The sequence below is a fragment of the Megalops cyprinoides genome, chromosome 5, assembly GCF_013368585.1.
Source record: "Megalops cyprinoides isolate fMegCyp1 chromosome 5, fMegCyp1.pri, whole genome shotgun sequence".
NCBI lineage: Eukaryota > Metazoa > Chordata > Actinopteri > Elopiformes > Megalopidae > Megalops > Megalops cyprinoides.
The window spans coordinates 11,706,799-11,732,263 of NC_050587.1; the positions used below are offsets into that span (position 1 = coordinate 11,706,799).

Here is a 25,465-nt window from a genome sequence, read left to right on the forward strand (position 1 = left end):
CAACGGTTCAGGTACATGTTTTCATAGAGCTGTGTGTGTGTGTTTGGCAGAAAGTGGAGCACATTTGCAATAAGGGAATGAAGAAGGTGGCTTGTGGGACACAGTTCTCGGTCGCCCTGGCAAAGGACGGACACGTGTACACGTTTGGGCAAGGTAGGCAAAGGACAGCAATTGCTTACTGCACACACGGTACATTTTGGGACACCTGTCCCTCGGGACAGGTTTAGGTTGTGTGCTTTTATTCTGAGCTCCTCACTACGTCCCCGGTGCTCGGGGGAGGGGGGTGGGAGGAGGGGTGAGGGATTTGGCGCGTGACCCCGGCACTCACATGGTCGCGGCCCCCTGTGTGCGTATCCGCAGAGCGGCTTATCGGCCTCCCGGACTCCATGCTGAAGAACCACAACCGTCCCCAGGTGGTGCCGGCCCTGGAGGGAGTGTTTGTGGAGGACATCGCCGTGGGATCGGAGCACATCCTGGCCCTGTCCTCCACGGGGGACGTCTACGCCTGGGGATGCAACTGCGAGGGACAGGTGAGGGGAGACGGGGGGGGATCGCACCTGGGCCGCAGGTCTGACGTCTTTGTGAGTCACGCTCCGGTGGTCTCCAGTGCCTTGCGGTGTGGCACGGCAGAACGATTATTATAATATAATTATGGTTATGATCCGAGTCTATTCAGGGCAGGATTTTTCTTTTTCCTGGAACAAATCTAATCCAGTGGGGTTTTTGTCACGCAGTGCAGGTGAAGTGACCTAAGTCAAGGGTAATGGAAGGTCCATTCTAGCAGGATTTAAATGTCCAGAGGTCCTCCGGTCACGTTTGTAGCACAGTATTCATTCCAGCTCATATGACCCTCTGAAACCTATCCAATCCTGTGGGTTTTTTGTCAAAGCCGTGCAGTACAGGTGAAGTGATCTACATCAAGGGTAATGTAGGACGATTCTAGCCGGATTTAAATGTCCAGAGGTCCTCCGGTCACGTTTGTAGCACAGTAACCGTTCCAGCTGGTATGACCCTCTGCTTCCTGGGCTCTTGCTTCATTTCAGCTGGGCCTGGGCCACTCGAGCCCCGTGAAGGAGCCCACGCTGGTCACCGCTCTGCAGGGGAAGAACATCATGCAGATCTCAGGCGGACGGTGCCACAGCGCAGCCTGGACCACCCCTCCTCCAGCCGCCCGCGCCCCTGGTACGCACCCCCCACGTGCCCACCCGAATGCTTTGGCCCCTCACGGGACGTTCAATGCCCATAACTCCATATGCTTACACATCATGGGCACATAACATTTAAAACTGCAGTGTAGCATAGTGTTACGACTATGTTAAAGAGCAGCACTCGTAACTGAAAGGTTGCCGGTTCGATTCCCCACGGGGGCACTGCTGCTGTACCCTTGGGCAAGGTTGCTTCAGTAAATATCCAGCTGTATAAATGGATAGCTTTTGTAACACCTGTAATTGATGTAAGTCGCTCTGGATAAGAGCGTCTGCTAAATGCTAGTAATGTAATGTAATGTAGCACGGTACATCACACACAATACATCAGTTGTACCACTCACACACTTACTTCATAGGCTATTGTGTGGAGAAAGACTGCAAGGCAGACAGCAAGCACAGCAACATCACAGCTCACACTGTCTGACACCACATTGGCACACCGTTTCACTATCCATGCAAATAAGTTCAGCATACAAGGAAGGAAGGTGACATCACCATAAAAGGCGTGGTGGCAACAACATAAGGAGCTGTGTGGTTGTTATGATAGAATATAACTCATCTTAAATCTTGGCAGCAGCTTAATTACTGCTGCTAGAGTTCTATGATTTGCAGAGCTGTTGTCGGACAAGCCTAAAGGTAATTTACTCTTTATCTAGACAAAAAAGTATTTCGCCGTAATGGAATCTCTGACTGATTGCCCCGCGCTTGAGATCGTTGTCAGTGTCACCTTGGCAGCCAGGATTGGGTCGTGGTGCCAAAACTGGCAGTCCGCTCCACTGTCTGCGCTTTAATCTGTCAGTTTTTCCACAGCAATCGAATACTGATGAAGCCACAGGATAAAGCACAACACTGACTCCATACTCTTTGAGCAGGTTACTGTAAGGAAAATCCCACCATAGGTTGTAGGTGTGGTCAGTTGGGAAAGCCCCCCCTTCCTATGGCGTGTGGATTCATTCTTCCAGGTGCTTCTCCGGGCCTCCAGCTGGGCCTCCCTCAGGCCGTCCCGCCCCAGTACAACGCCCTGAAAGACTGCAGCCCCGAGGTCCTCAGCACCCGCCTCAGGGTCCTCTACCACTTCTCTGACCTCATGTACAAGTCCTGGAGGCTGCTCAACCTCAACCCCAACAACCAGGTGAAGGCCCTCTGCCACAGAGTCGCCCTCCAGGCCTCTTGGCCAAGATGTTTAGTCTGTCAGTTGGTGATGGGTGATTCAGTTCATGTCGTTAGTTTAATTTCACAGACTAGCGTTCGCAATGGAGTCTGAATGAGGTTCATGTCACGCTTAGTTTATAATGCTAGAACTGAACCAGCTGCATAGCAAAACGAATAATATAAAAATGTGAAAAATCCAGTGAAATTTCAAGGCAGCTGCTTTCTGTGTATGATTATTACAGTCTAGTCATAGTGTGGGGGGACTGAACAATGGACATTAATTGATGCTATGTTGTGAGCAATGTTATTGTGACACAGCCTCTTGCGCACGTGCAGGTTTCAGCTTCGAGATACTGCTCAGGGACCTCCGCCATCGTCCAGGGGCAGCTGAGGGGCCTCCTGTCCCCCAAGGTGAACACTCTCCCCCTGGTCAGGTCCATCGGGAGAACCATGACGCAGGGCAAGACGTACGGACCTCAGATCACCGTCAAGAGAATATCCACACGGTAGGAGCTTCATCCAAATAAACACTGCACCTCCAAATAATCAGACATGCTTTTGAGTTGGCACAAAAATGAAACGGTTGTTTTTTTTTTTCCTCCGCACCCCCAGGGGGCGCTCCAGCAAGCCCATCTTCGTGCAGATCGCCAGGCAGGTGGTGAGCCTGAACCCTACGGAGCTCCGGCTGCCATCCCGCGCGTGGAAAGTGAAGCTCGTGGGGGAGGGGGCGGACGACGCGGGAGGGGTGTTCGACGACACCATCACAGAAATGTGCCAAGTGGGTCTACTGCGTCGGCTGTCCCTGTCCTGGGTCCACAATACGACGGCGCTTACTGTTCTGAACTGAGTCCAACCGTTCTTCCCCCGCAGCCATTAGCAGCTCCATTTATTCTAAATAGGGTAGAGGTTCAGTTCCATTTTTCATCATGCTGTCCACACAACGTGTTGCAGGGAATATTCCAGTTTAAAATATTGTGGTAAACAAGCCCTGCATTCTACCTGGATGGCATATCACGATTATTGTTTTTAAATGGATATGATGAGTAAGACTGCATAACTAGATTTCTGAAGGGAGGATGACTAGGTATCATAATCCTCTTATCATTTAATAAGAAAAAGCCGAGGACCCCTGGTGAATGGAGATAAAGAGATTGTGTTTTTAATGGTGATGGTGTTGCAGAGCTCAGTGTATTGTAATGTGTGTTTTTTTCTGTTCAGGAGTTGGAGTCTGGTGTGGTGGATCTCCTCATTCACACCCCTAACAGCACTGCCGACGTGGGCAGTAACACAGACAGGTAACGAGCCACACCCACTGCAGAGAGGCCTGTGATTAGTGATAGCAGACTTGTCAGAGGTGACCCATTTTTAGTTAGCATTAGTGCCTTAAGGGTCTGAAGTACTTCAGATGCATTTAGACCACAGCAAGTCACAGAACGGCAGCGTATCATAATGGGAAGGAGCAGGACTTGTAACAGAAAGGCTGCTGGTTTGATTCCCTGCTGGGGCACTGCTGTTGTACCCTTGGGTAAGGTACTTAACCCAGAATTGCCCCAGTAAATATCCAGCTGTATAACTGGGTAACATGTAAAAAAAAATTGTAACCTATGTAAGTTGTATAAGAGCATCTGCTAAACGGCAATAATGTAATGGAATGGTCGCCGCTCAGGTTGACTGGAGAGTGCGGTTTGGCCGTTTCAGGTTCCTGCTGAACCCGGCGGCTGTCTCCGAGGAGCACATGGTCCAGTTCCGCTTCCTGGGCATCCTGATGGCGGTGGCGATCCGCACCAAGAAGCCGCTGGACCTGCACCTGGCGCCGTGGGTGTGGAAACAGCTGTGCTCCATCCCTCTGAGCGGGCCGGACCTGGAGGAGGTGGACCTGCTCACGTACCGCTCCCTGCAGAGCATCCTCCACCTGGACAACAGCGGCATCACCGAGGAGAACTTCCCTGTGGTGAGGAGGCCCTGCGCCGGGGCACTGCTCTTGTACTCTTGGGCAATGTGCTTAACCGAGAATTGCCTCCGTAAATATACAGCTGTATAAATGGAAAAAATTGCAGCTTATGTAAGTCGATCTGGGTAACAGCGTCTGCTAAACGGCAGTAATGTAATAAAGTTTTTCTTTGTCTTCCTTTCGACCCAATTTCTAAACATTGAAACCATTGCCGCACAAATCACATTGATACACACAAAATAAATCCAGTATCCTCAGAGAGGTATCCACTGAAGATTTTGCAGGATTTTATATATCTTGGGTCATTCCAAAGAAAAGCTTTGGCTGGTAGTAAATCCAGATTGTGTCATTGAGTTAGAATGACACACGGGACAGAATTTGGAATGCTCAGTCTTGCATATAAGCACTGATTCATATTTTTTGTGTGCTCTCTTTTCACTTTGCTGCTGAAAGTATGATCACTTTATCCCGAAGTTTAGGTCATGAACATCTCACCCGGAAAGTACACGTTGATGCGCTAATGAGATTGGCATGTCACTGAGGTCTGTCCCAGTTTAACGTCCTCTCGCTCTCTTCCCAGATGATCCCTCTGGACTCGTTCACAGCCCACAGCGCCGACGGGAGGCTGGTGCCGGTGGTCCCGGGAGGATACAACATCCCTTTGACCTTTGCCAACAGGAACGAGTACGTGGAGCGGGCCTTGCACTACAGGCTGCACGAGATGGACCGGCAGGTGAGCCCGAGACCATGTGCTCATGGTCGAGAATGTTTCTTTAACCTTTCCTAGGGTATGACAGCCATCCATCAGATACCTTGGAAATGCTACAGTAATTACTCCCAGTGACATTCAGTAAAAGCCTCCTCTACTGGCAACAGTGTAGCATTGTGGTCAAGGAGCAGGACTCGATTCCCCACTGGGGCACTGCTGCTGTACCCTTGGGCAAGGTACTTAACCTCAGTAAATATCCAGCTGTGTAAATGGATAGGATTGTAAAAAACTGTAACCGATATAAGTCACTCTGGATAAGAGTATCTGATAAATGCCAATAATGTAATGTAGCCTCTGCTGGGATTTTAACAGAGTACTTCACAATGTTCCTTGAACCGTCACTGAAGGGTCAGGGTCGTTGTAGCCTGGTGCAATTGTTTGCGAGATGCTCCCAAACTCATCGGCGGGCTCTCCGGTTGCGCCCCCCGCAGGTGGTGGCGGTGCGAGAGGGCATGTCCTCCATCATCCCCGTGCCACTGCTCTCGCTCCTCACCGCCAAGCAGCTGGAGCAGCTGGTGTGCGGCCTGCCCGAGGTCTCCGTGGAGATGCTGAAGAAGGTGGTGCGCTACCGCGACATCACCGACAGCCACCAGCTGATTGGCTGGCTGTGGCAGAGCCTGGAGGAGTTCACCAATGAGGAGCGGGTGCTGTTCCTGCGCTTCGTCTCGGGCAGGTCCAGGCTGCCGTCCAACCCCGCCGACATCACCCAGAAGTTCCAGATCATCAAAGTAGACAGGGTAAGGCTTCACCTGAACTCACACTCACGGCGTAATAGCTGTACATAACTAATAGTTGTACGTTTCCATAGCCTGCACTCAGATATACTTGAAGTCATGTTCATTGCGCAGTAGCTGTTCATATATACCTCGCTCATTCCATACTTATTCCATGTATGTGTCCTGCACTACTGATGTTTGGTATTTGTTGTCACTGTTGATGCAGCATGCAAGCACTACGAGAGACACTGGAAACTCCTTGTATCTGTGGGAGCATGCTTGACCAATAACTTCTGATTCTGACTCTGAAAGGCTGGGCATATTTTCCCCTGTAATACACAGAACCTCTCAATATATACGCGAGACATTGCTTTTACACGGGTCAGGGTTGCTGGCTGCTGTCTAAGTAATCAGAACTCAAAGATTGCTATCTGTGGGGAAAATTTGTCTCGCTCTTTTTGGTGAATCAGAAGAGTCAAACATTGCCTAAAAGTGGAAAACCAGATGCTGAAAAGTGTTGACAGTTTCCTTGGGTGCAGTGTAATTATGTCCGAGGCTGTTCTACACAAATTATATTCGTCATGTGGGGGTATGTAACCTTGGGTCTTTGGTTTCGCTCCATTACAAGATTATGATTCTGCCGGTTTGTCATTCTCCTAATTAACCCGCATTTACATTATTGACCTCATTAATGTAGATGGCCTCTCTAATTAAAGAGTCACTGGAAAAGTAAAGAAACACACTCAATGATGTCACTGCGTTAGGGCCAGCTTAGTGCTTCTGGGGCTTTCGTTCTCGTGAATGGAATTAACTTAGAGATGTTAGTCTTTCAAAGGAATTTTGAATCTGATTATGTAATGTAATATGGTAAGCACCATCTAGACAATCTGTTCTGAGTTTGTAAAATGAACCGTCGGGACATGAAGAGCGAAAGATGGAATTTCAGGCAGAATTTAAATTGTTGGTCAAGTGCAGGCACTGCATGTAAGGCACCTCCAAAGAGGTTTGGGGGGGAATGTTTAAACCAAAGCTTAAAAACACAATAAATATTACAGTAAATGCAGAGATTAACATAAACATTTTTTATTAAAGGATTATGATTGTGAAATCTAACTTGCTGTAAGGCAGCTCAGTTACTGTTTCATCACAGATGAAGTCTGATTTTAAAAAAATTCTTTCCTTTATTACAGCCAATCAACGGTCTCCCCACGGCCCAGACCTGCTTCTTCCAGCTGCGCCTGCCGCCCTACACCAGCCAGGCAGTGCTAGCCGAGCGCCTACGGTACTCCATCCACAACTGTCCCTCCATCGACATGGACAACTACATGCTGTCACGCAACAGCGACCCTGCGGACGGATCCGACACCGAGTACTGAACGGGACAGGGCAGCTCAAGATGGCTAACATTACTTGAAAGCACAACCGGTCATCATAGTGTTTTTTCCTTCTACTGTCTCCTTTATGGTGCAATATAACCCTTGGATATGCGGTATCCAAGCACTGCAGGTGACAGAGTGCAGACCCCTTACCCAGAATGCACTTCTGTGGACATTCTCTCAAGAGTCGAAGAGTTCACCTGGAGAATTAAGAAGCAATTCATGGTTTGCTGTGTTTCTGCATGGCATAGACTATTTCCTATTAGACTGTTTAATAAAAAATAGACTTTTTTTAAGACATCACACACAGTTGGATTCTACTGTGATGCATAATGACAAAATATCTGCCTTAAGTGGCAAGGCTGTGCAACTTTTAATCAAATCAATTCAACACCTACTGTATGCCTGTGAACTTTGGGAACAGCAAGTAATAAATCATTTGTGCCCTTGACCGTGACTGACATGAATGGCATTACAAGAGTGCAGAAAAAGAACATGGTGATATAGTCTAGTGGGTGACGTAACACTAACTAGTATTAGGCAGCTTTGACCTTTTTCAGGTTTACACCTAACCACTCACGTTTTGCGTGTGCATCACCTTTGGTCATTGGTGCACACTGAAAGGTGTGAAATGACATAAGATCAGGATGTCTGCTGCCTCAATGCTGTGATGTCAATGAATAGTGTTCTTGAGAGGAAAATAGCATAGTATTCAAATACCTGTTATTGTATTCCCTATTAAGCTTGTCAGTAGGTAGTGTTATCGGTAAGAGCGTATCTCCACAAGTGTATTTGGATGAATGTATACCCACAAATGCCATGCACATATGCACTCATACACTATTTGCCAAAAATGGTACTACTGCGTCTTAAAACGGTTTTTAGTAAGTTGCTGCAGTTGTGAATAGAGTAGTGAATTTAACATACCGTTTTCTTCCCTATATCAAGGCTTTTAAAATGTGAGGAAAGGACAGTCACCACTGTTAGGTTTGGAATTCCATGCTTTAGAACATGTTTCACTTTAACATTGTCCCAAAAAAAGGTTTCTGAACATGGAGTCCTGGCAGAGGAGCTGTCCAGCCTCAGTGGAGACGCATCGCAGATGGTCTGCAGTGAACCTTCAGTTATATGAATTATAAAACCTTAAGTGATGCCCATGAGCGGTTAGTTTTTTTTTTCTTTTCTTGGCTGAAAACTTGAAACCACTAAGGGAGTAAAAGGTGCTGGAGTGAGCAGCACCAGACTGCACTGAGGGAAACGTCCTGTTGTGGTACTCAAGACGGCATGGTTGTTGTAATGTTTGCACTTTAGACTTGTATGCATTGTTGAATGATCAGTGATGGTCCGTTACATGCTTTGGGGCTAAAACTAATATGCATATTGGCAATGTGAGGGGAAGTATTGTGTAAACATTAAATTTAATGTATTTCAAAAAAAATGGTGTGTTTTTTTTTTAAGTTAGCAATGGTAAGCATTAAACAGGAGAATCTCAATATCCACTATATTTGTATTGGCAGATTTTTTTTTCATGTAGAGCTGGAATGTTACTTGCTTCAGAATCTATTGTTACCTGAAATGATATTTGACTACCCATCAAAGTAAGGACTTCAGTTGAGTTATTTTATTGAAAGTAGTTATATAGCATCAAGAGCACTAGCAGGGAGTATGTAGACACAGCATCATTGCTGCTACATAAAAGTTAGAGAACTAACTCTGGACATATGGACATGTGTGAATTTCCATTAGCAAACGATGAGTATGAGCTTAAAACCTGATACATGAAACGATCAGTAAACGATCAGCTTTTTACCAAGTAAGCCTGTGGTCTGCAAGATTATTCCTAATGTTCAAATCACTATCTGTAAAATACATTTGTTTCCTTATTTTAAATCATTCAAAGCAGAGATGTATTTAGATACATATTTAGATTCCTTTCATTTGCACCAGCCTGCACAAAACCAAATAACCAAAATATCTTAACTGTCAAAGTTGGTGTTTGAAGGCAGACAAAAATGTTTACTGCTTTTGACAGCCCCTACCTGCAGTTTCACTGCAAATGATCCCTTGCTGCTCAAATAATGAGCCCTGTGAACTACATGAACCTGAACCTGGTGTATATGAACTCAATCAATGTGTCTACCAAGGTAGGTATGACTTTGTATCAGGGCACCCCTAACTATTTCCAGCTCAATGTCATAAAGCGCCAAAGATGACATTACTGTGCAGCATTGTAGAAAGCAAGCTCCAAGCAACACAGAGGAAATGTTCCTTTTGACTGTTTCTTAAATCCCGAAGTGCGTTTCAGTGATTAAGCAAAAAATTTACAAACAAGTCTGCTTGCTGTAATGCTGTCCCAGAATGTTAGCGAATGGATGCTATAGTGTTAAGCTACTAGCCATCACAGCAAGGAAAGACTAGATGACCTTACTCTTAAGTGAGATTCCATACCTACTAGCACATAACTTCAGTGGCTTAGCACACAGCATTCCTCAGCATGACATTAGCACAAGGCATTAATGAATTAATCATTAACACTAGCAGGAAAAGATGGCAGCTTTATACACATCTCATTCCCCTCTGGCCAATGCTCTTCTGGGCCAATTTTGAAATGCATCTCTTACTCACCCTTATATCACCATTTCCTTGACAAATGAAAGTAGTGGCACACTACTGCTATGTACATTTTACCAATGACCATCTTCATTAATCTTTGCTTGTATTGTTGCCCTAATACAATGAGTACTGTCATTTGTAGGATAGAGTAGAGTATGTCCCTAAATAAAATGACATCTCCTGTAGGTTCAGAACAGTATATCAGCATCATTTTTGCTGCACTGTGGCTGATACCAGCACATTCACACAGATGTTGAAACATCAGCTTCCGCACCCCCCCCACAATAAAGACAAGGGAATTTAATGTAATTCTATATTGTAAACTACACAGAGACACTGAAATCGGGAGAGGGGAAATGTTGGAAGGCTCAGACAATTTGTACATTTCCACAACCACCAAATTTGAATAAATCCATTTCAATAAATCCAAACAGTAATTGCAAGATACTGTACATGAAATTGCTGGCCATGGGTCACTCCCACATGAAAACTGAATTCTGGTAGTGAAGAGCTGTTCAGTTCAAGCCAAATCTATTTTGAAGCCATGGGTACTTTCAGTCTTTACAACTGCAGCTACCATGTCAGGTATATGGAAGCTGATTGAATGTGGGAACTGGGGTGGTTCTCTAGCCATACGGTCAGTTTGGGGGTCAAACAGTTTTTCCACAATTCAAGGTCGTTTTCCCATTCAGCGTCGTCACTCGGCATAAAACTTCTCGATTTCCTCTTTGTACATTTTGTGAACAATGGGCCTCTTCAGCTTCATGGTTGGACCTGAGGAGGAGATGAGGCCAGGATGTCAGAAAAAAACCTTTCAGAGCTCACATCATGTGGTCATTGAGTACAAAGTCAAGATTAATATATTGCATCAAATTCAGGCAGACCAAAAGCTACATTCTATTAATGCAGCACAAAATACACCATTCAGTTCACTGTGAAGCTTTGAATTGATCTGTTTGGAAAATGGGTTGTAAAGCTTATAAAACTAACGCTTGGAATCCAATGTAGTCCAAGGTATGTCAGTCAGCTTCTGAAAACACAATTCTTAAAATGTCAATCAACAATACAAATGTTTCACTAAAAAAAATCACATTCCAGGACAGCATTTCAAGCCCCTGAATTGGTACAAAAAGAGGTAATGTAGGAAAACTTCACACACAAACTAACTCACCCAATTCCCCTCCAGAGATGGAGAAGTCTCGCTGCAGTATGGTCCATTTCTGAATCTTCTGAGCATTTGAGGTGGCCCTTGTGTTGACACGTTGTATGCCGTCCTGGATGGCCTTGGAGATGGCTGGGTGTCTCCTTGTTCTGAGCTCTGAGACACGGGTCACGTTGACTCCATGCTTTCGACAATACTCTACAGTGTCTGGGGTCAGCTCATCTGTCGGATCCCCTGAATCATCAACATTACACTGGGAGATGGGGAGCAAATTTCAGTAAAGAGGTTCACTCAATGTGACGTTTTCCAAGTCTCCACATCCACATGTAGAAGGACACCACCATTTTGCATCTTCTCCTTCATGTAAAAATAAATGCAAATGCCCTTTGACATTACACTATATGCAATGTATGAAAAAAAGTCACTAATAAGAAGTAGCCAAATATTACTCTGTAAATGTAACCAGAACATTTCACAGATCCACGCCAATTTTGAAGATCAAAAATATATCAAGAAAACATTTTCCTACACTACCACACCAGAGAATGTTAAATCCTACATCTTAATGTTAAAATGTCCTTTTTATGGCTGACTGAATGTTTGGAACTTGATTAGTTACATATTTTACACATTTCAAAATCTGGTAGGTGACAGTCAAATTGCCATTACTACAGTTCACTGCCAAGGGAGCCACTTAACTCAGCAAGTGAGTGAGGGGTTCTGCCATTTCTAGGGCCGTTTCTTCTGGTCACAGCCATAAATTTCCATTCCCACTTACAGTAAACAAGCAAGCAAGCTCAAAGAGCTCGACTGTGGCCTTACTTTGATTGTGAGCAAGACTGAAAGGAACTTCCTCTTGTCTCCCACCAGCATGGCATTACTGATAATGGACAGTTCTTCCTTCAGTGCATCCTCGATGGGGACAGGGGGAATGTTCTCTCCACCAGCTGTTATAATCAGCTCTACATTTCAACAAATCACATATGGGAAAGTAGATTCAGGCTTGCACGATCTAAATTAAGTTACATAGCATACATTGCTACATATTCCTTCATAGGACTGGATGTTTACTTCACCTAGCAGCTCAGGGTAGTAGTCAGGTGATCCATGCCTCACCTGGCAACTGAGCCTGCAAAACCGCTTCATTGAAGCGATGACCCTTACCCTTGATCCTGCCTGTGACAAACAGAAAGCCATCTTTGTCATGTTTTCCCAGGTCTCCAGAGTGCAGCCACCCCTCCTGGTCGAGCGCTGCCTTGGTCTGCTCAGGCATGTTGAGGTATCCCATGAATACATGGCGGCCCCAGAAGCAGATCTCCCCTATGCCATCCTCATCAGGCGTATCCAGCTTTGTATTGCATCCCAATATTTCCTTCCCACAGCTGGAGGAGACATTATGCGCCTTTAAAACTGGCATTTGAACACCAACACCTTTACTGTGTCTGTAATGGAATTACTCTCATGCTGATATGGCGGCATGCGGACCTCATGATGCGGTTGGCTGCCAGCCCGGACATGGTGTGGGGTCCTGTGCTCTCGCTCATCCCATATAGCTCATATAGCTGGACGTTGAGGCTCATGAAGTACTCCAGCGTGTCTTTGGTGATGGGGGCGGCCCCCGTGTAGCAGGCTGTGCAGCGGTCTAGGCCCAAAGCGATGCGCACCTTCTTGAAAACCAGGTTGTTGGCAAGCATGTAACCCCAGGGCACTGTGTCATTGCTGGAGACCAAGGAAAATAATTAAAGCATGGCACTTTAATGTTTGATTTAGGCATGCAAGTACACCATTCCCAGTCTGTATGTTTTACCCATTCAGCAAGGAGCCACCTCCAAGTCTTAGGTATGAGCACACAGCTACAGTAAAAAAGCACATATATAGTTAATACTGTGTGTAGTTACAAAATTGTTGGAGGGTGTTTTGATATTACAAAATACACAAGACCAGGAGGTTCCACACACAAGATATCAAAAAAGCATGTTTTATAAAAATCCATTTGAAATTTTGAATAAAAGGCATAGAAAGACCATTATAAAAGCCAGATGGATCATGCCAGGCAGCCAGCTCAGATTGGGAGAGGACACCAGAGTGGTGGCAGCTTCTTACCCGTTCATGATGTTGTAACTGGCTTGCAGCCCAACTGACTTGGCCCAGTTTGCAACTTTCCTCCGTATCATGGAGGCCCTAGCCCCCATGGCTTTCATCTTCTCCTGCATCTTCTCCCAAACACGAGGCACACCCAGGAAGGTGGTGGGGCGCACCTCACGCAGGGTGTTCACCAGGGAGCCCTGCAATGGCCCATGGGAATGCAATCGCTGTATGATAATCCAGTCCACCACAAAACTGGCATTGCTCCTCCCCAATTAAAACCATCTACGTCTTCTCTATTCATTTAATTGCATTTCACTGTAAAATAATTAAACAAAAGCTACCTGCCTTCAAGGCATCTGGTTCTGCAAAATATGTTGTTCCTGCAAACCTCATGCAGATCCAGATGTCGCTGACCTGGGCTGCAACGTGACTGAGAGGCAGGTAGCTCACCAACTTCTGCTCCCCCTGCCTCAGGTTGGTCATGGTCCCTGCTGCATTGGCCATCCAGGTTATCTGGTGATCGATCAGCACAGTCATTATACTCCTAAAAATGTGAAGGTTTAGCACACCACACTGTACCACAGTTTACTGGATACTTTGACCATTCACATCTAGACACACTGGTCTCTAGTAGAGAAAGGTTCAACCATGACCAACCCCAAGACCAAACTCACATTATCATGACTCAGCATGACACCCTTGGGATGCCCTGTGGTTCCAGAGGTGTAGATGAGGGTGCAGCACTCGTTGGCCACCTGAGACTTGATGACATCATTAAGAACCTCTTCAGGTACATCATTTCCAAGCTTTAGAAATTCCTTCCACTGTGAAGGGGGGGAAAAAAGAAAGACAAACAAAAGAAAAACAGCAATCAATTCCTGAAAGTGGAAGTTCAGATAAACTAAAACCTTTCTGCAAGGTATAGATAATGTAGCCATATCATAGGATTACACAGGACATGTCTCCCCACACAACCACACAATCTGAATTCATAAAAGTTGATATAATTTCCAAATATAATAAAGTGGTTTGTGAGACAGACGGTTACATTCAGATAGCATGTCAGTGTTTCTTGAACTGACCGTGTACAGATTTGGCAGCCTCTCTTCCAGTTCATCCTTGTACTGAACAATAGCTTTCAAGTGCGGCAACTGATCTTTAATCTTACAGTGGAGAAAATTATGTTAAAGTGGTATACATATCGACGTGAATAGTTGTAACAAAAATATTCCAAATAATGCCAAATTACACAATCTCAGCACGCATAGCCTTTATGACTAGCATCCTTTACCTTGAGGATTTTGATGAGCTGTTTGTGATTCTCCACCACCAGCACGTTGGCTTCACAATTGTCAGCCACATACTGACATGCTTCAGGGGAGTTGGTCACATAAATTCCAACTGCAAGGCCCCTTGGGATGTAAATGCATACATAATATAAAATGGCCTCCTAGAGGTATTGCTACACTTTATCAGGTGCTTGACTAGCACGCCCAACAACTACCAATAGCTTACTTTAATGAATGTCAACACTCTCAATCTTTCTATACGTCTGCAAGACATTATGGGATCTGACAATTCAAGGCAAATACACTGACAAAAAATGCAGTGTGGAGGATTTACCCAGCAAAGATACACCCAATGTCAGCAATGAACCACTCTGACGAGTTAAATCCCAAAATTCCAACACCGTGGTAGCGTTCCAGACCCAGCTAGAAAAATAAAACACAGAACTCAAGTGAGCTACGAACCCAGCATAAAACTGGGGTTCAAATTCAGAGGTGCAACGAGAGCACTCCCACACTGATGGCTTCCTATAGTTACATACTATTCCCTCACACTTGGCGATTTTTATCTGCACCCAATGCTGTCAGTTATGTCTAAAATATTATGTACAAATATGCTTTGCATTCTGTTATAAACTTGACATCTGTGAAATTAAAATTCCACTTTAAATTCAGGACAAGAAATGTGTTGGAGAAAAATACTGAGCATTTGTAGTAAATACAGCCCCAAGCTGAAAGTTATAATGCACCCATGTTAATGCAGGAATGCACTTTCCAACACAATGATTTTACCAAGATGCTGCTGCCCAGTGAATCTAACCACATGGAAAGTTGATTTTGCAATTTTTTTACGGATGGATGCATCTTTATCAGCGCAAAAAGGAAAACTGCAAGCGGAATGAAGATGGAATCGTACTGCATTGCTGAAGAGAGTACCCCCACGAGTTAAGCACATGGCAGGATGTACATCCATCAAAATCAGAGGCTTTAAATTGAGTAACCAAATTGAATTAAATATTCCTACATTTTTTCCAATGAATGTACAGCAAATAACTGACCTTCAGGAAGCTCTTAGCTGCTGCTCGACACTGCTGGAAGTACTCCTTGTATGTAAGTGTCTCCCAGTTCCCGTCCTTCTTGGCTGCCAGTGCGGGAAGGTCTCCATAGTTCCTCACTGTCTCTTGGAACATCTGATAGATGGTCATGGGGGCCTCAGAACCAGGGCCTGACTTGGACATCCGCAGCTTCACGGCCTGATCTCTCCAGGTGCTCCACAGCAGCTCCGCTGGGGCGAGCGCAACGTCGGGCTGGACCGACACTGCTGCCGTGAACGCCGCCGCCTCTGTGGGAGGTGCAACATGAGCACAGCAGACACAGCAAGAATCCCACTGTCAACAATTATCCCAGGAGTACCGTTTTCACACCTACCCCCCCTCCCCCTATAGAGTAGTCATAACATTTGAGGAGCACGTTCCACGCAGACGGACATCCTCCCCTAGCTGCAACTGCAATCGTACACAGACAGAGCTGGGATCACAAGCCTCAACATCTGAGCTGGGCTAGATCAAGTTACCCTGTGGGTGTAGGGGACATGTTTGCATACACCACATGTTTCACCCTCCCTGCCACAACTGGTCCTAGAAGAGGCTTTAGTGAGATGGAACACAGATGAGTGATAAAGAATCAATAATATTTCTCCTCAAATTCCCACAATCAATAATTTGGGAAAACAAGCCCGGTCAGCAGTCATTGTTCCATTGCTGATAAAATCATTCTATAGGAACTGACAGAGATGGATAAAAATACATTCTAATAAAATATTTACAGATGATCTTCAAAGAAAAGCCCCTCTGAGTCATGTGGAATCAGACAAAGACAAAGACCAAAACTGACAGGTCAATGAAATCAAATGGCATATCTGGAAACAGGAAATGCTGTGTGCACAGGAGGCATGACAGATGTACCTATACAAGACCATCCCACCCATGCTCAGGAATTCAACATCTGCAAATCAGGTTTAACTGCCAAAACAGATAAAACTACTGATTTGAGCCAAAACATTTGTCATTTTCATCCACGGTCCGCACTACCTTTAGGTGTTGGAGGTCCACCTGCTCCAGCAGATGAATTAAATTCAGATGGCACCACCTTATCTTGATCTAATGCAAAATTCTTCACAGAGGTTCTAGTGGTCTCCTTGTTGGGTGAATTTGTAACATGTTGGCTGAAGGCTGCCTGCTCTTCCGAAGCGCTGGCCCACCTCTTGATCCAAGGGTCCACTCTGAGTACCTTCTCTCTCTCTTCCACGTATATACGATCAACCTGCCTCCCTGCTGTTTCCCTTCCTTCCCCATGGTGAATGTGTGCCGTGTCTCCATTGGTGATGGGGTAGCTATAGTTTCCATTCAGTGTGACTTTGCCTTCGTCCAAGGACCCATTGCTCTGAGAGTAGGAATCTTTCCTGAGAGAGATGTTCACAAATCTGAACAAAAGGAAGGGGGGGATGCTGTGAAAATGTGAAATGGGAATGGCATAAGGATTAAAAATGGTTTGTGTACCACTGTGTTCTAACCATTTCAGTGTGTAACCATAAAAATAAAGTAAAGCCGATTATGGAGTTGCACTCAAAGGTAAGAAAAAAGTGGTACATTTATTTCTAGACGCAAGTATAGAAGAACTTTTTGAACTGGAGTCCTGGCTGTAAAGTCTTCAGTTTGCAAACTTTTCCATTTTCATTCTATCAGATGTATACTACTCTTTAGCTCATAATGACAACCAACTGAATGCAGGTATGTAATTATCAAATTTGTATTTCAGTTAACCTAAAGGGTATGTCATTGACCATTCACATTACACTACACTAAAGCTGATGTTATCAACACCCTAAAAGACAGGGATATGTATGGTAACACACACCTGTCTTAACTGGATGAGCAAACAACCATTAACCACCAACAGACAAACACGAAAAGTAATCTACGTATAGTGCAAAAGGAAATTAAAGAATGCTGCAGCTGACCATCAGGCTGAATGCTGGTCATAAATCGTTCAATTGGCAATCTAGAGTATGGGACATGTGATTATAGGAAAGCCACCAAATTAAAATCCTCAAGACCCACAGTAAACATTGTTTTAAGTCTGTGAATGCAAAAAGGATTCTCTGCAACAGCCGATTTCCTGTATCACCCCCTTGACGACTTAGATTTTTTTGAGAAGATTTAGAGTGCCAATGCACTGTAACTGATCAGCACTGTTAACATTCTTTGAAATGTTGGGCAACAGGTGACATGAAATCATTATGTTGTATGCTGCTGCAATGTTCGAGTCAGTTTAATTGTCGATTAAAATGCGACCCCCTTATTGGCTTTAATGGCAGTAGGATGAAAATGTGCTTTCAAACAAGTCTCAGACAGTGTTCAAACATACACTCTGAGCACTGAAAATGATCGTTTGACCAAACACTGACTGCCAGGCAAACAAAAGTGGAAATTTGAGTTGCAAGTAAAATGACTCCTTGCTGACATTTTAACATTTTTTAGCATCCTGCTGACTAATCCTTCCGGGCCATGCAAACTTGTGAACAAAGATGAGACAAGATAGGGGTCATTATTTTCACAGAAGACAGACTGAATGTCCGTACTTATCCAAGCCATTCTCCATAATGTGAACACTTGGAGTGCGGGTTTGGTCACCTGGATGTCCCACACCATTGACTGACATCTTCACTGCAAAGGAGAGGTCAAAGTACAGGTGAAATGGCATCAAGGGCAAAGTAGCTTAAACAATGCACGTTTTAATACAATTTTAAGAATTTAAGTCTAATACAAATGAATCCAAACTGAAAAATACATAATTGATGCAAAATGAATGGTTCAATGGCAACTAAGCAAATGCTTGTGTGTCAGTATAAGCAAATGTAGCTCACAATATCAAAGAGCTGGGCACTGGATTGCTGATACTGACCACATTTAATATACTGGTTTACAATGTGCTGTAGATTTTTTTGAAGTAGATACACTATATGGACAAAAGTATTCGGACGCCTGACCATTACATTGTAATGACATTGTATTCAAATACATATACTTTAATATGGAGTTGGTCACCCTTTTTGCCCATTCATTCTGTAGAGCATTTATGAGGTCAGGCACTGATGTTGGATGAAAATGCCTGGCTCACAATCTCTGTTCCAGTTCATCCCAAAGGTACTCAATGGGGTTGAGGTCAGGGCTCTGTGTGGGCCAGTCAAGTTCTTCCACACCAAACTCATCAAACCATGTCTTTATAGTCCTTGCTTTGTGCACTGGGGCACAGTCATGTTGGAATAGAAAAGAGCCTTCCCCAAACTTTTGCCACAAAGTTGGAAGCATAGCATTGTCCAAAATATCTTGGTATGCTGAAGCATTAAGATTGCCCTTCACTGGAGATAAGGGGCCTAGCCCAAACCCTGAAAAACAGGTGTGGCCAAATACTTTTGTCCATATAGTGTATTTTACATAGATTAAGTGTGTTCGGTATAAATTTCATTACTACTTATAACTGCCTTTGAAAAACCTGTGGCTTTGACTGTTGAACAAGCAGCTTCTAAATTGGATGTATAATCAGCTCAGATCTCATCACTGACCTTTTCCATCATAAACAAGGTTCAGTTTATTCCAGCATTCTATCCATAGTTGGTTCAATTCTGATTTCCCAAGCGAGCTCCCCCACCCCCAACCCCACCCGCACCCATAATGGAAGTTGTGCCAAATGTTTTTACTGCATAATACATTCTACTAAAATCTGAAAGCTCACACATTGCCATTTATGATTTTGTTCACCTATAACCGGACATTTTGTCTATGTATCAGTCTTATGTAACAGTTTAGGCTACTATGTTATCAGCACACCCCCCTTTTACAGCCATCAGTCATTTCTGCTTCCAGCAAACCCTCAACCCAGGAGACCGCAAATAAAAGGTCTCTTACAACCTGGCAATATAAAATGTTGTAATAGTGAACTTTATGATCTGTATTATAAAATGCACAAATTATCTGTATAAAAAAATCATGTCACAAGCAGGTGAGCATAATTTCTGTATTGTGTTGAGAAAAAAAAAAACTGATTAATCCCTGTAAAATCGTTAAGGCAGTTAAAGCAATCAGCCATCTTTGTAAACCCACACTTGTGCTTATTTATATGGTACAAAAGGGTTCATTATGCATTTTGAGATGCATAATCTAATCTGTAACTGTCAGGTACTTAGCAATGTTAAGCAGTGTTGAATAAGTTTGAATAATTTCTGTACAAATTTTGTATTTTAATTTATGCCTTAAAGTTCTCAATCTACCAAGCATTTTTGAACATCAGAAACCTAAGGGTTCTGATAGGGAAAAACTATGCTGCCAGACAGACAGGAGCTATTCTATGAAGTCTACTTGACCACCTGTATGAAATGTACCAACCAAGACATAACATGAGCATACCAGGTTTTATAAATATCCAATTAATGCAATGAAGAAAGTTTAGCTTCAAGTGGGTATTGGACACCTTAAAGTCATATATTGTGTAAAGTAGTTGGAAATACCCACAGTGGACAGGTATAGATACTAGATGAAGGATAGCAAGCAGGAATAAACATGTAATTGGAAAATTTATCAACAGCCTGACCTTCACTTTCCATCTTTTGACACGGGGATCAAGATCAAGGAAACGATAAAAACTTTGTTAAAATTCACTATTATGCCATTTTACAGACCAAGAACTGAAAACCTGAGCACCCTCCATTTTTGCTCCCCTGGGATTTGCTGTCACATGACTGAGGGAGGCGGAGCATGTGCCTCATTGTCCAATTAAAAATCATAGTCTCACATCTACCGGTTTACTGGCACATGTAAAAATCAAGACAATTTCATAGATTTACCTAAAACCACTTTTCAATAGTAAAAAAGCAACATGTGCCATATTCCTTCACAGGTGGCATTAGAAATGCAAAATCCTTTCCCTTGCCCAACACTGTGTGTATACTGAAATGGCCGAATGAAAACACACGGGCAAAACTCCAGCATGTTAAAGCAGCACTCTCCCTATGTAGAGTCGCCCTGACCTTGCCCCATTGCCTTGTGATCAGAAAATTAATAGGGTTCATGGGCACAGCGCAGCACATAAAATCCAGACATAACTGGTTATGTTAGAGATTGGAAACCACTTTGGTGATGAACCACAGAAGGACAAAAGGACAACTTGAACACATATTGCATTCACATGCTGAGTGAATTACTGCAGAATTTTGTAGAACATGCCATTTTCCCCTTCATGAAATGGCTCTGAAGGATCTTGTTCAATTATGTTGTTGTAAAATAAATACTGCATCATGTCTAGCAGACACTTCAGTAATAATGCATACTCTGTAGACTGCGCTGGCATCAGGATTGTCCTACATGATCATTTTAACCACTCCTTAGCTGCTGTGAATTCTTCCCCTGCCTCCCTTATCCATGTTAAAATTAATGGGCACACACTTCAGGGTTGGTTCCCCTCATTCTGTAACCTATTTACAGAGTTTAACATTTAGCTGCTGGTTCACCTGAGGTAAAGCACTGTTCGAGAGAAGCACCTAAGGTCTAGACTCTAGAGTATCTCCGTCAGTCTTTAAACCATGTGTTGCATTCATAAAAGTTAGTAACAGCCTTCTAACTTGTAAGTTCAGTTGGTGAACATGTTTTCCTAGCTTGCAAAATATCTAATCATGATTTTAAGATGACAATATTTAACACTTAAAATGTAGATCACCATCCACTAGATCTTGCATATATGGAACCACAGCAAGGTACTGTCTCAGTAGAAATGTAAATGTCCAATTTTCTGTGCAAAGTTTTCCTGTATATTGCTAAGTGCTATCCTCACACAAATCTGGGCAAGGTTGTCACTTAATTTGCAGGTGGCCACGTGTGAGGAATTTTCTGTGCTAATTAGCCCTATCATTCACGTAAATCTGGCACATCTATTTCTGTAAACGTGGATGTACAGCCTAAGAAAACCTGTTTTACGTCTCCTTAGTCACGTACTTATACGACAGTGACATACATTGCATACATTTTGCTAGAAAACTATCAGCTTCGAACAGCATTGTGAATAACCCACCAACCTTAACTAGTAGTAGTCATACACCTGAAACCTGTATGCAGAAAATCTAGCTGACACGTGGGTAGCATATTCATGGGTTTATATAAGTTTGTAAACTGTTAGTTGTACATGCGCCATATGGAAATGAAAAGTGATCACCAAGCACCTCCAAACATACTTTCCCTATATCGACTAGTCGCTACAGAAACAGTTTACTCTTTTTGTCCGTGTTTTGTTTCTGAAGCAACATGTAGCTGTGTAGGCCTGGTAAAATTAAGGGTCAGGGAGGACTGCCACATTTAAACACAAAATGCATACACTTAACAAGACAAGCTGCAGAAAAACGAACACTTACCCACAATGGATACTGAAAGAAGCCACTTAACGTTGGCAACTCTTCCTGTACAGGGAAGGAGTTGGGCAGCAAACTGAGGTGTAGCTCAAGCCGACCTCAAACACGTGAAGAGTGTTTAATTAGCTAAAATGGACACATTGCTACGCAGGTGTTGTAGTTTCATCTCTTAATCACTGACCACTTGCTACATGTCTCTGCTTTACTAACATCCTTACGGTATACGCTACAGAGTATGCAATTAACGCGTCAACCGCTATTAACCGTGCAGCAGTATGAGCTTTCAGGTAGCTGCAATTCTGTACCCACTAGTCTTTCTGACATGACAGCCCATACATTTTCTCCAGATAAAATTCGCCCAATTACAAAGTTTTAATTGTTGACTTGGACACCAAAGATATGAATGCGCTGCTTCATTTGCGCAAACTTGCACAAGCCTGGCCGTTGGTTGGAGTTGGATAGGGCCATGCGACTCTTTCTCGTAGTTGGCAGCGTTCATACTTTTAAATTAATTGGGTTGCGTTTTGAAAGTTTTTTTTTTTCCTAAGCATCGTCTGTAATAGAAAATATTCAGATGTGACCCTGCTATCATTATTTTCCCATTTATGTTTATTGTTAATTTCTCTTTCATGCGTTTAATTTTTTAATCTAAATAATTCGTATCGTTCTCGGCTCCGAATGGATTCTTTTCATTGATACTCATTGGTTTTTGTGACAAACACATAACCTGTCGCTGTAGAATTGTAGGTGCACGCCTCGCATCATCTGCGTTAGTTAAACCAATTATGAAATCATGCTGCAGCGCTACACTCTGAAATACTGCTAAGCTAACTGACGAGATGTGGATATTTTTATTTTTATTTTTGGGCTTTTAATGAATATAGTGACTTTGTGTAATAGGGCATTTTATGTACTTTTGCCCTGTTATCCAAAGAATGGACATGAGTGGCATGATCAAGACATAAATGAACAATCAAATAAAAATTAAAACGGACAGGTGAGACCTGAGATTGACAGGTTTGGTGGAGGTGGGGAAGAGTGATTTTGCTTGATTAGTTGTGATGTTCCCTTACTTGGACTCACGAGCAGTGGTATCAGGATGTGTAGGTTTTATTTCTAATCACTATCCCAGAGCAACTACAACTAGGGAGACCAAGGATGTGGTGCATCAGCACCAGCTTGTGTTTTTAAGAAAAATATTGCAGCCACATGCCACATACACCAAGACAATGAGAAAGAAAGCAGAAAGATAATCATAATTTCATATTCATATTTGTATTAGTAAGATAGATAACAGAAAACAACCTGTTCGTCTTACTTTACTTTATATCCCATGGTATGGCATTAATGCAAAAATATTGAAGGCCTTTGTGTGCCTTTTTGAAGTAGGGGGTCTCCACTTTCAGCCATTGCTGGAGTTTCATGAAGACTTGTGTGGAGACTTTCTGGAAGGTGACTGGGCTATATTATTCGATGGAGGCCAGGACTGGGCAGTTGGAAGCAATAAACAAAGGTAACAGTGGGGAAGCTGGTGCATCAGGCACCCCAGGACACCCCGTTTTCCAGTAGCCATCCACCTGTTCTGCTGTCTCAGTCCACAACTCTCATATCATGTTAAACTCGCCATCAGTGAAAGGCTTCCTGATGGCCTCTGACATATGAAATATTTTCTTCACGCCTCCTGATGAAGATGCTTTGCTTTGCTGCTTCGCGTCAGTTGTGTTTTCCTTTCCTTTTGCTGGTATCTTCCCTGAACTTCTCTGTGTATTTTCTGTTGGAATGTCTTTTTGACATTGTATTCTTTTAAAATGCCAATTCCTTCTAGGCAGATCAGAGAAATGATTTTGTCCTTGACAGGAACATAGAAGTATTCAGTCAATTTTTTTGTTAAACTTACAAAACTCTGTGTCTACCTTTCATTTCTTTGACAACACTGTGTAGGTACATGTCGTCTGACAGATAAAAGTGGGTGAAAAATGACTGACTGGTGATTTTTTTTTACAATGGTATAATTCAAGAAATGTTAATGTTACAACTGGACCAGATATTTATTTATTTTCATTATTAATACATTTCATTAATTGTGCTTGTATTGGCATGCTGGTCAAAAATCAGACCAGATTTGTCCTGTGGCCTTTAGTTTGGGGTCCCTTGCTTTACTCTGTTGTTTTGGATTCACGATGTCCACACTCATATTCACTTAAATGGACCATGCTACCAATTTCACTAATACAAGGTAGAGTTCTGCCAGATGTATTTCTTCTCTCCTTCTCCAGAGAGAATACTCTACATGGAGTTTACTGGTACAGAGAGGACAATTAGACTGGACCATTATCCTGTGTTGCTATTCAGGAATATGGTGACTTTGGAGAAATACTAGGGATGGGTGGCATCTGATTTATGATGGCTCCAGGTGCAAGAATGCCTTACCAGATATTCAGGTAAAGATAAAAGATGACGTTTAGGAAATTCACAAACCACACAGCCTACAACTGTGGAAGAGGATTCATGATTGCATTACTGAATTCCTCCGAACAGAAAGACACTAATTTCCTGTAATTTAGTCTCTTGTCAATTCTAAATTAATTTCAGAAACATCATATCTGATCTGTGGTTATTTATAATAAATGCCTTATATCTTTGACAATTGCATTACAGTTCATCTCAAGCTTAATCAGTTTTTAATTATCCCATACAAAACCCCACACTGATATACAAACAGGTTTGCTGTGTAGCTACAGTAGGTGTTAGTTGTGAGGATATACCTACCTAAATATAAAACGTTACACAAACAACAACATTTCAAACATATGCTAATTATTTACAGGTCAATGGTACCATTTGGAGATATTCTGAAGACAGACAAAGCTCAATCTCTAGATTAGTGTGCTGACAGGAGTAGGCTATGAAAAATCCTGCATACTTTTTGAAGCTCTCGCACTCAACATCTATTTTAAATCATTTCATTTGATAGGTAGTTTCTTCTCTGAGCTGAAAAAGTGTTCAAGTGAAAGACATTTTGATTAGGCCCAGACAATATTAGGTTTGTTGCAGTGTCTTTTCACATGACTTGCAGTTCAAAAGACAATTTGACAACTTTTTCCAGAAAAAAGTAGACATACTTATTTGTTACCTGCATTTTACTAACCAACAGTACCTTTTGGGATTCATTGCGCCTCCCCGTGATTTCATATGGTAGTGCATCCCTAGAGCAGGTAATTGGGGAAGAAAAAATGTGACATGAAGGACATGAAAAAGTCCAGTCAGTCTGACTGATCTGTTGTAGAGCTCCTATGCATAATGCTAAATGTAAGTATCCAATACAGACGGCTTTATGGGTCCTAGGATCCCAGGTCAATCCCCTCAGAGGCACAGTTCCTTTTGTTAAGTAGTGATATTTATACATAGTGATATTTTACCAGACCAGTTTCTGAGATCAGACATTTCAGGCGCGCAGTTGTGAGGTATTGTTCAAGCAATATATTGGCATTCCTCCTGTTACACCTAACTCACAGTTTCATTTTTAATTGTCAGATGTAGAATTTTGATAATGCAGTTTGAAGCCGCGTTGGTCATGCGCCAGTATTTCATTGGAACAATTTCTCATTTGCGTGCCATCTTTTGAGTGAAATTTTTAAGTGCTTTTTTATGCTATCGTTTTGATGGATAGCACTTGCCAATGGTTATA

The 25,465-nt window shown here is 43.1% G+C and overlaps 2 protein-coding genes across 4 annotated transcripts in view; one reads left to right on the top strand and one right to left on the bottom strand.

The window, feature by feature from the left end:
* Window positions 1-8,561, top strand: part of LOC118778339 (probable E3 ubiquitin-protein ligase HERC1) — a 68,840-nt gene extending 60,279 nt beyond the window's left edge. For all 3 annotated transcript variants that reach the window (XM_036529839.1, XM_036529841.1, XM_036529840.1), the window contains exons 69-79: window positions 51-153; window positions 361-530; window positions 1,044-1,182; window positions 2,171-2,340; window positions 2,697-2,866; window positions 2,973-3,138; window positions 3,579-3,655; window positions 4,059-4,311; window positions 4,892-5,044; window positions 5,512-5,817; window positions 6,987-8,561. In XM_036529839.1, coding sequence (XP_036385732.1) covers window positions 51-153; window positions 361-530; window positions 1,044-1,182; window positions 2,171-2,340; window positions 2,697-2,866; window positions 2,973-3,138; window positions 3,579-3,655; window positions 4,059-4,311; window positions 4,892-5,044; window positions 5,512-5,817; window positions 6,987-7,172 — 1,893 coding nt within the window. In that variant the 3' untranslated portion in view covers window positions 7,173-8,561. The remainder of the gene's footprint in view (window positions 1-50; window positions 154-360; window positions 531-1,043; window positions 1,183-2,170; window positions 2,341-2,696; window positions 2,867-2,972; window positions 3,139-3,578; window positions 3,656-4,058; window positions 4,312-4,891; window positions 5,045-5,511; window positions 5,818-6,986) is intronic.
* Window positions 8,562-10,409: 1,848 nt separating this feature from the next.
* Window positions 10,410-15,574, bottom strand: LOC118778323 (long-chain-fatty-acid--CoA ligase ACSBG2-like). The gene is made up of 12 exons (XM_036529815.1): window positions 15,380-15,574; window positions 14,659-14,747; window positions 14,327-14,447; window positions 14,118-14,198; window positions 13,710-13,859; window positions 13,381-13,548; window positions 13,051-13,232; window positions 12,433-12,666; window positions 12,112-12,329; window positions 11,770-11,909; window positions 10,957-11,200; window positions 10,410-10,559 (listed from the first exon to the last, which is right to left on the bottom strand). The coding sequence occupies exons 1-12, from the start codon at window positions 15,557-15,559 to the stop codon at window positions 10,483-10,485; spliced, it is 1,884 nt and encodes a 627-aa protein (XP_036385708.1). The 5' UTR covers window positions 15,560-15,574; the 3' UTR covers window positions 10,410-10,482.
* Window positions 15,575-25,465: the final 9,891 nt, after the last annotated feature.